The sequence below is a fragment of the Lepidochelys kempii genome, chromosome 3 (assembly GCF_965140285.1).
Source record: "Lepidochelys kempii isolate rLepKem1 chromosome 3, rLepKem1.hap1, whole genome shotgun sequence".
In the NCBI taxonomy this organism is placed as follows: Eukaryota; Metazoa; Chordata; order Testudines; family Cheloniidae; genus Lepidochelys; species Lepidochelys kempii.
In genome coordinates, this window is record NC_136382.1 from 193,005,420 (window position 1) to 193,019,483 (window position 14,064).

At 40.6% G+C, this 14,064-nt stretch overlaps 1 protein-coding gene across 5 annotated transcripts in view; it reads right to left on the reverse strand.

Annotated features, from left to right (window-relative positions):
• The window catches only part of APLF (aprataxin and PNKP like factor), a 91,572-nt gene that overhangs the window by 40,418 nt on the left and 37,090 nt on the right, over nt 1-14,064 (reverse strand). For all 5 annotated transcript variants that reach the window (XM_073339432.2, XM_073339431.2, XM_073339434.2 and 2 more), the window contains exons 7-8: nt 10,110-10,513; nt 1,751-1,876 (exon numbers count right to left, since the gene is read on the reverse strand). In XM_073339432.2, the coding sequence (XP_073195533.2) occupies nt 1,751-1,876; nt 10,110-10,513 (530 nt within the window). The remainder of the gene's footprint in view (nt 1-1,750; nt 1,877-10,109; nt 10,514-14,064) is intronic.

Below are 14,064 nucleotides of genomic sequence, written 5' to 3' on the forward strand. Positions count from 1 at the left end.
ATCTTTTCATGTGCTGTAATATATATACTGCTTACTGTATTTTTCACTCCATGCATCTGATGAAGTGGGTTTTAGCCCACAAAAGCTTATGCCCAAATAAATTTGTTAGTCTCTAAGGTGCCACAAGGACTCCTTCGTTTTTATAAAAATTACATTGATGCACAAACCAAAACAGCATCCAACTCTCTCTCTTGAAGCTGTGTTGGTTCTGTCATTTTTCAAAGGAGAACTGCACTTTAAGAACATCTTTAGAGTCACCAGTTTCCAAACAAGCTATGGGGAATTTTTTTTAGACTTGTGTGTATAGAGGTCAGTAATGTTAAAGGAAGTTGTTCATGCATCAGTACGTCCCAATAGAAATGCTGACAACTTTTCAAGACATGACTTTGCCCAGTAAGTCTAGCAGCCATTAATTTCAGCTGGATAAACCTCTAACTGTGTATATTGAGCAGTGAAGTGAAACTTGCTGATATCTTTTCAAACAATCAATTGTCCAAATTCTAAATATACATTAAAAGAAAATGCAGAACTTTCACACCATGAGGTGGACTTTACTACTTATCAAGACATATTTTAAAAGTGAATTAAATTGTGTGCATGTTATTCTAAGAAATCAAAGTGTTGAATATTAAAATATTTGTATTTGTTGTGACAGATTAGATGTAAGACACGTGTATAAGAAGTCAGGATACTAATGCTAGCCCAAAAAGAATGTGTACTTTTTTCTTCAGACTTGAAGAAGAGCTCTGTAAGCTTGAAAGCTTGTCTCTCTCTCATCAACAGAACTTGAGCCTTTAAAATATGTTACTTCACCCATCTTTTCTAATATCCTGGGACCAACATGGCTACAACAACATGGCATACCAAAAAAAAGCACTTGTCAGATAAGCTGTAGTGAATGAGTAAATCATTCTCTCTTTCAAATAAAGGATATAAAGGGTAGATAGACCTTCAACCTCCATAACTTTGGAAACTTATTCACCGACATTCCCATTGTGGATGTAAGGTTTATCTTTTTTAACATGCCTGTTGGATCAGCAAAAACAATGAGGAGTCCTTGTGGCACCTTAGAGCCTAACAAATTTATTTGGCCATAAGCTTTGTGGGCTAAAACCCACTTCATCAGATGCATGGAGTGGAAAATACAGGAGGCAGGTATAAATACACAGCACATGAAAAGACAGGAGTTGCCTTAACAAGTGGAGGGGGTGTCAGTGTTAACAAGCCAATTGAATAGGCCACTTCCACCTTAACTGAATTGGCTCGTTAACCACTGACAACCCCACCCCCCACTTGTTAAGGCAACTCCTGTCTTTTCATGTGCTGTGTATTTATACCTGCCTCCTGTATTTTCCACTCCATGCATCTGATGAAGTGGGTTTTAGCCCACGAAAGCTTATGCCCAAATAAATCCCTTAGTCTCTATTGTGCCACAAGGACGACTCCTTGTTTTTGCTGATACAGACTAACACAGCTTCCACTCTGAAACCTGTTAGATCAGGTCACTATCAGAGGTACCTTTGCAACAAATAATATTAGTGACAAAAATGCTATAGGACTGTTCAAGGCAAGCTTCAGATGGCAATAAAACATAACCCTGTCAAAAAAATGCCACAACAGTAAGCTATACCCAAGATTTAATTTCAAGAACTACACACTACTGTATCGTCATTTTGTTTGCATAGCTCCCAGTTAAAATATGTCTTGCTTTACAAATAGACAGACAACTGTATTGAATTATGTTTCTTACCTATAACAAGTAGTTCCATATGGACATTCAGGTCTGTCATCATCATCATCTTGACTTACAACCGCCACATCATGATAATCGCGGTCACCAGGGTGACTGAACTGCTGAAAATGAACTGGATTCTTCCTGTGATATTAAGTAAACAATATGACATTCACTACTCATGTGCATACAGGAATGGGGAATGCTGTGCAGCTAATTCAAGCAAGTTTATATTCCACAATGCATAATTATTCATCTGTTTGTGGCTTTGTATGTCGTGGTAAGCTTCAATTCTGTAATGTTAGTCATTTAAGACCTATCTTCATAGCAAATCATATAAAAGTTTTCAGTTTCTTTGTCTTAGCTCACGGGACTTGATTGTGCTCCGATAAAAGTTAAATAGGAGTTTTCCCCATTGACTTCAAATTGAAGTAGTATATGGTAACTAATGGCCTGATACAAACTTCATGTGCTTTTTTCAGTACTTCTGTACCAAGATGGGACATGAGGAAAAAAGTCTTTCTATGGAGAGGTAAAACTCTATTACAAGATACCTACAAAACTGATAACCCAGTTGTAGAGACAAGTCCTTACTTAGGAATAGCTGGGTCTTATTTTCCTGACACCCAACTCTTCAGATCAGTTCCTAGAACAGTAAACTACCCTACTATAGTACATCTCCCTTAGCGGTCATCTTCCAAAGTATGTTTCAATTAACTATTTCCATACAATATACACATTAATGATTGCTGTTTTACTTGCCCTACTTAAACAGTTAAACTGCAGCCTCTTTTGTATTCGCAATTTTTATCTTTTAAAATCCATAAATAAATACAAACACCTATAGGCATATTTACACAATTCTTTGTCTTTCTCTCTCTCGCTGACAGGCGTACAAGATGCCAAAATGCATCTTCCTCAGTCTACTTGAGCAGACCATGAAAATAGGCTCTTTTCTCTGACAAAAAAAGGAATGCCCGAATCTCAAACTGCAAGATATAATTATTGGACCATGACATGTAAGATGCAATCATTACATTCATAAATTACAATCCCATTCCAGACACTAGTTCAGACAGTAGGATTGCTATATACACGAAGCCAGAAGCCACGTGGGACAACTCCACGATTGTCATAGTGGCCATGAACCCCTAAGAAGAATCATCTATACGACCACGAAAGCCACTGAGTACTACCAGCCTCAGCACATCAGTGCCACCATAGTGAGAAGTCTGGGGATTTCAGCTGTAGCTTCTACAAAGTGCTCTATACAATCATATTAAGCTCATTTTACTCCAATCCTGTGACCCATGCAGAAACTCAAAAATTTGAAGCAGGTGATTGTGAAGCTTCTGCTACATCTGAGACCAGATACTAAAACTATTAACAGCATAATGTACTTTTATGTAGTACAAGGATTTCAAAGCACTATACAAATATACCCATTTATAGATGGGTTAACTGATGATAAGGTAAGTGATTTGTCAAAAGTCACACAGCTAGTTATTGTCAACTATACCACTTGAATCCAGACTCAGTGTTCTGCTCAACCCACTAGGCCACACTTGAAGTTGCGTGCACTAACTGCAGACAGACACTCTAAAGTTGCATTTAACAGTCATTTTATCTTTTTAAACTACCACCGAACCCTTTAGAGATCATCATCACTTCCTTCCGTCAGATTAAGCACAACCAAATTAATGATGTCTTGGGAAATCAACTGACCTTTTTTGTTTAAGAATAATCATCAAACCAAACCTTCCTAGAGTCAGTTGGTTCAATTATTTTTCTAGAGGTAATGCTAATATGTTACCTAGATAAGCAAGGAGAATAGAAGACCACCAAGGTTAACTAACAGCTTCCAGAACGATCCAAAAGAAAATAATGCTCTTGAATTGATTTTTATGTTCATTTCCACTCCAAGATTCAGACAGCAGTAGGTTTCTATCTAATGCCTCAAATCCAACAGCAGTCATGTCTAGAAGTTACAGAATTTTATATGTCAGTTTTCTTTTTAGGGATACTTTATACAAAACATGAAGATCACTGAATAATTGGCCTTTCACCAGAGGAGGTCTTTCTGATCATTTTTTGTTCAATCAAGCATACAGATTTCTTAGGGACACTGAGTGATTTAAGTTAACTGTCAAATTACATACTATGTGTGAAGAAGCTTAAATGGCCATCAGGGCAAATAAAATATTAAACTCTACCCTGTCCTGTCTGACGAAGTCCTAGCTGTTCTGCTTTCATTTCATGTTCTGCTCAATGTTACCAGCATGCACAATAAAAGCATCAAATTATATACCATAGATAAGCCAATGTTTCCCTTCTTGACAGCAGAAGAACAATCTACTCATTCTCCCCATTGCTGTACTTACAGTTAACTTTCTACTTTTCTAAGGCACAAAACAATTCAGACAAAAGTAAAGGAACACCACATCCATTACACTAGGGAATGACCCATATGCTACACTGTCGAAATGGCTGAATTCTATAATAAACTCTTGGACAGTGGAGAACACTAATGTTCAGCTGACCAGAACAACATGGTTTTTCTTGTGTAAGTAAGTTCAGTACATTACTTACAAGAGTATTTTATATGCCTATAAAGATTCACAAGCTATGCGGCTTTGTAAAATAAAAGCTTTAAAATTATACTTGATATACCTGAGTTATTTAATACCTGCAGCTTTACAGTAATTTATAGAAAATTTTAGTTATTATATACCCAACTTGCTGCTAAACAAAGCATTTGAACAAAAAATGACAGTTACCAAAAATCAAAGGAATTAACCACCAGGAAAAATCTTCCTGCTGTGACAATGAGCTATTTACTACAGTTTTTTAAGATTCCTGACTAGCTAAAGGGTCTTTAATCAAACCAGTTACAAAGTCAGTCGAGCTGATTTGAATCAATAGATTGGATTTTAATTCTCATTGATTTCCTAGAAGGCTTTTGATAGGTATACAAGCAACAAAGTCATTTGGAACATCAATTTTTTAAAAAAACAATGACTTTGCTGCTACAGTATCACCACCATTGGAGTCCTATTAACAAAAATGCAATCACAAACCATAGCTATTACACTATTGATTGTAAACCTGAAGAGTTTAAATCTAAAGTTCTGACATGCTAGCATGTGTCTATAGTAACATACTCCATCATTAAGTTTACTGGAAGAGAGAACTTAGAGAGGCTTATCAAATGCTGGGCTAAGTTTAAGTTTAAGGAAAACTAAAGATATTCCATTTTCAGAAGGGAGTAACATATAACATATTTAGAAAAAAATGTGTATGCAAAGCCAAGAGTTCCTGTGGGTCCTGTTCTGCCAGTTCAGACAACAGGTTCTATATCTGTCCCTTCTAAGAAGTGCAGACATGAAACACAACTGTCCCTGTATAAAGGATGCAACAGCTTCCAGACTCAAGCTGAGTAAATTAAGCTGAGACTACTTGAGACAAAGTATGGTATTGTGGTTTGGTTAAAGCACTGGCTTGGGACTCTGGAGATCCTAGTTCAGTTCCTGGTTGTACCACACACTCCTTTTAAAACCCTGGACAAATCACTTGATTATTCCCCATCTGGAAAATGGGGATATACAGTCTTTCCACCACCCTTTGTCTATTTACACTGTAAGCACCATGAAGCAGGGACAGTTTTGTACTATGTATATACAGCACCTTGTACAGAGGGAGCCTGATTTTGGTTGCCCCATCTAGGCATTAATGCAGCGCAAACAAACAACAGCAGCAGCAGACCAACAACCATCTATTGACAGGGAGAACCATTTGGGCTGGCACAAACACACATGAAAAACAAATCAGCATGTAAGAATTTAGCCTTTACTATTGTCCTGAGAGAGCCTAGACAATGGGGTTGGCTCACAACTGAATTGAACATTGACCCAATTTATTTCATTCTAAAGCAAATCTGGAGTTGTTGTGATTAGGGATAATGGAAACTGTCACATAGCCATTAGTGACACTATCTTATCCTTGGAACAAAGGTGATGTGATATCACTGTCTGCAGATTCAAATTCATTCTCCCAAAGCATGGAACTCAGAGACTTTAGGTAAAAATCTGGGGCATGATCACCAATGTGACCTTGTCCTTTAAAAATACTGTGAAAGGGGGGCTTGCCGACATGACGGCTGTCAGCAATCCAGTTTTCATGGATAAATGGAGGAGTGAACAAGTAGCCATTGGTTCAAATGGTGGTCTTGTAAGGCATTTAAGAACCAGACTGAGGTCCCAAAGAGATTTCCAAACCCCCTGAAGGATTTCACTGTTGTTGGGTGGGCAAAAATGGAATAACCCTCTATTTGAGAATGGAAAGCAATGATGCTGCCAGATGGACTCTAATGGAGCTCAGCAATAGTCCCAAACTTTTTAGTGTTAGGATACAGTCCAGTATAGCTGGCAGCAATGAGGTCATCAATGGAATACATTTGAGGTCACACCAACAGACAAATCTTGTCCATTTTTGAAAGTATGCATAGCGAATAGACTGTTTTCTGCTGGGTAACAGTACTTTTTTACCTCCTCTGATCAGGTTGTCTCTAATCCCAAGAGCCATCGACCAACAATGTTTTGAGACGAAGCACTCAGGGAGACTGGGGCGAAGGATCTTCCCAGTAGAGGAGATGAGGAGCGGCCTGGAGAGTGAACGGTCAGCTGTAACAGGTAAGGAAACTATGTTTGTCTGGGACAGGTCAGAACTATTAGGATGACTCTGGCTTTGTTCTTTTTTATTTTGAGTAGAACTTTGGCTATTTGAGGAGTGGGTGGGAATGCATTCAGTAGATCCGACAACCAATGAAGGTGAAAGGCATATCCCCGGGATCAGTGACCCAGACTGCCTCTGGAGCAGGACACAGCTCTTGTTTATGGAATATAGAATATGTGGTGGGTCTCTAATGGTCATTCTTTTTTGTTACCAGAATGAACCTGGAACATATCCCCTTTCCTCTGTGCTGCATGGGAACTGTTTTGTAGCCCCCAAGTGTAGGAGAGAGTCTCTGCCTTGACGAACCAAGTTCTTGTGAGAGGGGTCCCTGAAGAGGGATTGAAAAGAAGTGTTGTCGATGGAAGAGTGAAAAAGTGGATGATGTACCCTGTGGAGATGACCTCCAACACCCATTTATCTGTAGTGATAGACTCCAAGCCTGCCTGAAGTGGTAAAGGCAGGTGCCAAAGGGAGGAAGGCAGGTGAATTGATACAGCTGGTAAGGATGAGGATAGTAATTCAGACCCTGGACCAGCCCATCAAAATTACTGTTTGGAGATGAAAGGATGAGAGGTCAAAGCTGAAAGGTGGATGGTTTCCTTCTCTGGAATTTCTCTCTCTTCTGATGTGATTCATACCACCTCTGGGAGGTTGGGAATTGGGCAGTATGGGATCTCTCAGCTGTCTGGGAATTGCTGAACATTCTTTTGTAGGCAGGTGTATAAATCCCACGAGAATGCAAAGTAGCCCTGGAGTCCTTTAACATGCACAGAGAATCATCTGTGCTATCTGCAGACAGTTTAGAACCATCAAAAGGGAGGTCTTCCACCTTATTAAGGACTTCTTTAGAAAATCTGGAGAGCTGGAGCCAGGAAGCCCTTCTCAGAACTGCCACTGTAGAAATCAAACAGGTGGCAGTATCAACAGCATCAAGAGAGCTGCTTGTAGTGATTTTCTGTCAAGCAGTTGGCCTTACCCAATAATTGCCTTGAATTGCTTTCCATGCTCCGCCAGTAGGTGGTCCACAAAAGAGTTCAGTTTGGTGAAGTTTATATATTTATATTTCACCATTAACACCTTGTAGTTCACAATTCTAAATTGTAAGGAGGCTGACAAATAAGATTTTCTACCAAGTAGTTCTAGACGCTTACGATCTTTGTCATGGGGTGTGGATTTAGCATGATGCTGCCTTCCACATTTGTTAACTACGTTAACCACCAAAGAATTAAAAAAGTGATGAGAAAATAAAAACTCAGTCTGGAACGTAGTATTTCTTATCCACTCTTTTGCATGTAGGTGGAATAGAAACTCAGATGTGTTGAATGATCTTTGTGGGGTCCAGAAGGGTCTCATTGACAGTTAAGGCTATGCAGGCAGATGAGGCTTTCTGAAGGATGTCAAGCAGCTTATGAGGAGGCAAACTTCCTTGAGAGATATCTGCAGAGCGAGTCAGCAATTCTCTTGACCAGATCCTGAAACTGCTTAAAATCACTGACCAAGGATGGAGGAGGAGGCAAAACTGCTTCATCAGGAGATGTTGGCTGCAGGAGAGACCTCTTCATGGGCTCAGCATCTCAGAGGTTTCTTCTTGAGGATCAGGACTCCTAGAGAGGGCAGGCAATGAAGGCTGCCTCTCTCTGTGATGGGCTGTGCCTGAAGTCCTAAAAAATTTCTGGCAATAGTCTAACCAAGGATCCCAGTATGGCCAAGAAGGTGTTATAGGAGGGGGCACCCATGGGTGTTCAAACCAGTGAGATGGTGGCTGCGATCTTGGGCCACGAGTGGTCATAAGCTCAGAGACTTCTGGAAAGGGGCCTCTATAAGGGTGAGGAGGAGAGCCCTGGACCAATATTTGGGAAACTGAGACAAGGTCTTCATCAGAATCCTGTTCCTTAAACTCACTAGGGACTGATGGAGCACCCAGAGAAATGAGATGAAACTATCGATACCAGGTGAATTTCCGGTGATCTTGGTATTGAAAATATGCCAGAGCTGAACAGCAGAGATTTGGGCATCTCAGATACAGTCAGGTCCCTGGGAAAACAAAAGCTCCTGCTGTACCGAGTCTGTGGTCTGCACCAAGGTAATAGTGGCAAAAGGAGCTGAAAGTACAGTGAGTCTCGGTCCCTCCAAGGGAAGTGCAGTAGGAACTCGAGCAGGCTTCCTCAGTACCGAGGCAGGAGAGGAAGAGCTCTTCTTGCCACCTCAGTCTGCTGACACTACTGATGATCTTTCCTGGTTTGCTGACAGTACTGATGATCTTTCCAGGCCTGAGGTTTGGCTGGTTTTTGGTCTAGCAGTGCCCTCGATACCTGAGGAACCAGCAGCCTCATGGGTACTGGACTGGAGAGCAGATGGTGTCTTCAGCTACTTCAGTACTAACGACAACGGCTTTTTTGAGGTAGATTCCTGACCTGGAGAACTCTGAGCATGGTCTTTGGAAGATTTATGAGAGGAGCCTTGGGTCTTCCTCTTAGATGCCCTTGAGGAGCGTGGCTCAGAGACAGTGGAGGCAGCAGACTTGCTCGGAGACCAATATACCCAGAAGGATGGGGAGAGGGGACCCTTGACCTGGGTCAAAAGCTGGGCACAGAGAGCTCTTCATCATGTGGAGGGGAAGTTTGATCTCCTTGTTATTTCTGGCTCTAGATTCTAACGACAGACAGAAGTTACACTTCTGGGCAACGTGTAATTCCCTGAGACAACAGATGCACCAGGAGTGCCTGTTGGTTACCAGGACTGTTTCTTAGCATGACAAATCAACGTCTGAAACATAGGCGTATGATAACCTCCCAGTGAACAAGAACCATCTACTAAGTAATATCTATATAATATATATGGGAAAACATTTTTTTTTTAAACTAGGAAATGAAAGCTGCTACTACTTACTAACTAATTACACGGATGCTACGAACTAGAATAAAAACTGGGACACAGTTGAGGTAATCTCAATGGGGACAACGGCCAGAGATCCATCTTGGGCCGAGGCAGCTGGGAAGCAACTGAGGGCAGCTGGCACGTGCACAGCCCGAACAGACACTGCTATGAGAAATCTCTGATCAAATGTGCAGGGTGCAAAAGTGCACCTAGAGTGGAGTACCCATCGGGACACTACTTGAAGAAGAATTAACTGTTGGGAGAAGATAGAACATGCAATTGCTTCAACAAATGCACATACATAAAATTACAATTTCTAATAAAATCTTTGTCGGTTAATAAAATACACACACGTCGGCCATTCTCTCCAATTCAATTCCTTTTCTCTACTGTACTTGCAACTGCCTGGTGCAAGTTGTTCTATTGCTTATTGAACTGTGGTTTCTAATTTGCTGACCTATTTCGCCCCCTGCTGAGGTTATATTGACTGGTCAGTAACATTTCCAGAATATCCCTTTTTATGCTTCTAAAAAGATTGCTACTCTATTTGATCTTTTCTAATCCTTTCCTTACAATATTTTTAAAAAGGAAACTAATGAATTGACCATTATCTCCCATTTGGGGTAAGTAGTAACTTGCTAGCGTAATTTGAATCTAGCAAATAAATTGGTTAGTCTCTAAGGTGCCACAAGTACTCCTTTTCTTTTTGTGAATACAGACTAACACGGCTGTTACTCTGAAACCTAGCTTAATTACAATTCCACTTTACCTGTAGCAACCTGTCCCATACATGCAGGGTGTTCTCTTCTGCTTGGTTTGTTTAGAACTCTGTAGAGCATCTGTGCTTCTGGCTGAGTTAAAATCTTCAGCTTCAGGATCCTGATTTAAATCAAGCTCTTGAGTGTCAGCTAGGGAAACATGAGAGTGGGATGGCTTGTCCTGGTGAGTCTGTTGGCTTGCAGAATGGATTACCTCATATTTGTTTTCCCTTTCATTCATTTTATTTGTGTCAGTGGAGAGCTGGCTTTTTGCATCTAGCCTGTGGTCAGGCCTCTTGCTGTGGAGCTGACAATCACTTTTCTCCACAGAACTTTCAATCTTTTGTGACACAGTCTTATCATCATTCTCTTCCACTTTCCTCATAGCCCTGCTAAGAGGTATTCCCGATGCATCCTGTGAAATAGAAAATAAAAGATCACAACAATCTTTAGAGTGCCTTACTGTGCAAATAGTTCTATGGACCACTCATGGAATAATGTACTTCTGAATGTAAGCAGGTTTCAGATTCTGCCATCATAAACATTCAGGACATATGTTCCTACAGAGGAGATGATACAATCAAGTACAATTTTTAAAACAAATCTTTTCTGTGTTTATAATAAAATTTAAATCAGAAGCTTGAGTTCAGGACTCTATCTTTATCAAGAAACAGATTAGAGTTTGTCAAAACTATTGTGGTCAGAGCTGGAACCTTTGGCTAACAAATTCTTCCTTTTAATTTTGTGAGGTCTCTCTCAGTTATAAATACATACATATATACATACATAGTATAGCCTCTATCTCAATAACTTGTGTAAGATTCTTTCTATAAGGCATATGCTCCCCTATTTACTATCCGGGACTAGGGCTGGGAAAAATTTTTGGCTGAAACTTCCTTCAGTCCAAAATGCAGATTCAGGTCAAATCAAAACCATTTGCAAATTCATGTAGATTTTGTCAATTTGTTTCAGGTGGAAAAAAATTAGAAATGCTGAAACTATTTTTTTCAACATTTCCAAAATTAAACTTTTTGATTTCGTGGGCTAGATTCAGAAGGGGATGTAGGCAACATTCACAAAACCAATAGCCTTGTGATTAGAGCCCTCACATAGGCTCGAAAACCCAGATCTGAATCCCTGCTCTGGGGCAGGGACTTTAACTCAGATCGCCCCCCTCCCATGTTCACTGGATGAGAGAGACACACAAAGACAGAGAGAGATAGACACTAAAGCCTGGTAGTTAGGACACTAATCTAAAAGGGAGACACCTGCGTTCAGTCCCTGCTTTAGAGTGTGGATTCAAATCTGGGTCTCCCACATCCCAGGTGAGCGCCCTAGCAATTTGACTTAAGTATAAATGGGGGACACAGGCACTTCCTCAGTTTCGTGAATGGCACCTAAATCCCCTTGTCATTCTAGCTCATTTCCAAAATTTCCTTTGCACTACTGAAAAAGCGTTAAAAATACCTGAAGCAAACAAAAAGTTTCAAATAAAAGGTTTCACTCAACTCCAAACTATTTTTTTCTGACTTTTTGATTTAACAAAAATTCAAGAAAATTTCAGGTTTGGGTTCACCCAATATGAAGTTTTCCACAATTTTTTGGAACTGCCAGTGAATGAAAAACCAGTTATTCATGCAGCTCTAATCTAGAAACACAAATGCTACAGACTGTATATACACATTACATAGTGCTTTAATATACTACAAAACTGTTATGAGGTCTACAGTGTTAATTGTAGAAAGGCTCCCCTCCAGTACATTTATTTCAGTTCATAGTAATATGATTTTGAGAAGTTTGTGGTATTTCTCTGATTTAGCAGCTTGGACTCTTTTTTGTGCGCGCGCACGTTCCTTTAAAAATCTGAAACTAACCAAATGAATGTCAAAAATAAACACTGATATGACTAGTGGGATAAAATTTATTCAATATCAAGTAAGCCTTCCTGATAATTAGATATACTGTATAGCAGGGGTGGGCAATAGTTTTCACAAGGGGGCCACTCCATGAATTTTGGTAAGTCATCACGGGCTGCACATTTCTACTATATTAATGAAATTTTTAAATCCTACCCCTCTGCTGCAGTGTCACCTAATAAAATAATTCGCGCAAAAACTGAGGGTGCAGTAGAGGGTGCGGGGTCTGCGAGGGAGTTTGGGTTTAGGAGGGGGTTCTGACCTGGGGCAGGGGGTTAGGGTGCAGGAGGGGGTGCGAGGTGAAGGCTCTGGCTGGGAGGCGCTTACCACAGGCAGCTCCCAGCCGGCGGCGGAGCAGGGCTCAGGCAGGTTGCCTGCATGCTGTGGCCCCACATCGGTCCCAGAAGCAGCCTGCTGCTGCAACGTCTCTGCACGCCCCTTTGTGGGGAGGGGGGCAGCAGGTCTCTGTGCGCTGCCCGTGCCTGCAAGCACCGTCCCTGCAGCTCCCATGGGCCGGTTTCCTCCAGTTTCCTGGGAGCTGCCTCCCCTCCCCCCACCAGGGGCACGCAGAGACATGCCAGCAGCAGCCGGACGCTTCCAGGATCAGCATGGGGCCATGGCATACAGGCAGCCTGCCTGAGTGCCCTGCTGCACCGCGAGGACAAAAATGTTAGTCATTGCGGGCTGGACAGAAATGTTAAATGGGCCGTATTTTGCCCACCCCTGCTGTATAGTCTCACAAGAGGAGCAGTTAAAACAGGGGTAGTCAATTACTTTTTTGTCAAGGTCCAAATTTCTTGGTCAAGGTATAGTCAAGATCAGACTCCAGAGACAATACAAAAACAACAATGATAATAATAAGTAAATAAAAAGATTTTGCTGTCTGTTCAAAAGCATCTGGCAGTCTGGATCTGGGCCACAGTCCACCTATTGACCACCCTCATTGTCTGAGACTTAAAACTAGACTGCACAAAACACAAAAAGTGCGCTAGGTAATAATCCTGCATTTGCAGGGAGATTGACTGAATGGCCCAACTAACATCCCCCTCTATCTTGTATGATATTTTCCCCCACAGCAACCCTTTATCCATTCCTTTGTCTATATTATGTCTAATTAAGCTACAAACACTTACTTCCAAGCACAGTAGTCTCACTGAAGAAAAGAGCAATTAAGTAAAGTTATAGACAACCGTTTTATTACTTGTGATGGTCATGGCAATCACGTCAAACACGCACTTTCTGTTGGCTGGCTGCAGCTTAGAGTGAATCGAAGAGGTACTTCTGTACTTCAACCCTATATGAGATTTTTTTCCCCTAGCTAAGTATGGTAATAGTGGAATAATGTTCTGAGGCTGAAGCACTAGGGTTTTATGGCTCATCTAGTAATTAGTGTTTCCATGTTTGAAACAATGAATTAATTGCAGAATGGCATTCAACCAGCTAATTTTTTTCTGCAAAGTCTAAAGAAAACTGGTTACGTTGTGTTTGAGTTAAAGATAATTAAAAGCTACTTTGAATATGGAACCACTCAGTACAGCTTCATATTCAGAGCTGCAACCAGAGTTCCATTATCAACCCTATAACTCATTCGCTATATCATTTGTCATGAGGAAAGTGTACTTTTAGGGTACACTACTCAATAGGGAAGCTTATCATGTTAAGCACTGTGCTCTGCAGTAAACATCTATAGGAGCAGGCTGTTACATTATAAGCTCCTTGGGGACTTTGTCTCATGCCTGTGAAGTCCGATGCATGCTTTAAGTAGGGTTGTCAGCCCTCCAGGATTGTCCTTGAGTCTCCAGGAATTAAAGATTAATCTTTAATTGAAGATTATGTCATGTGATGAAACCTCCAGGAATTCATCCAACCAAAGTTGGCAGCCCTAGCTTTGTGTTGTAAAATGTAATATTTTAAGTTAATATTGATAGGGTTTCATGAATATTGAACATTTTAAATTAATATTGAAAGGCTTTTTTCAAATTGTTACATAAATACAGATCTCAAGGTACGTACACATAATTTCCAAACTTACTGTAACAGAGTGAAATTT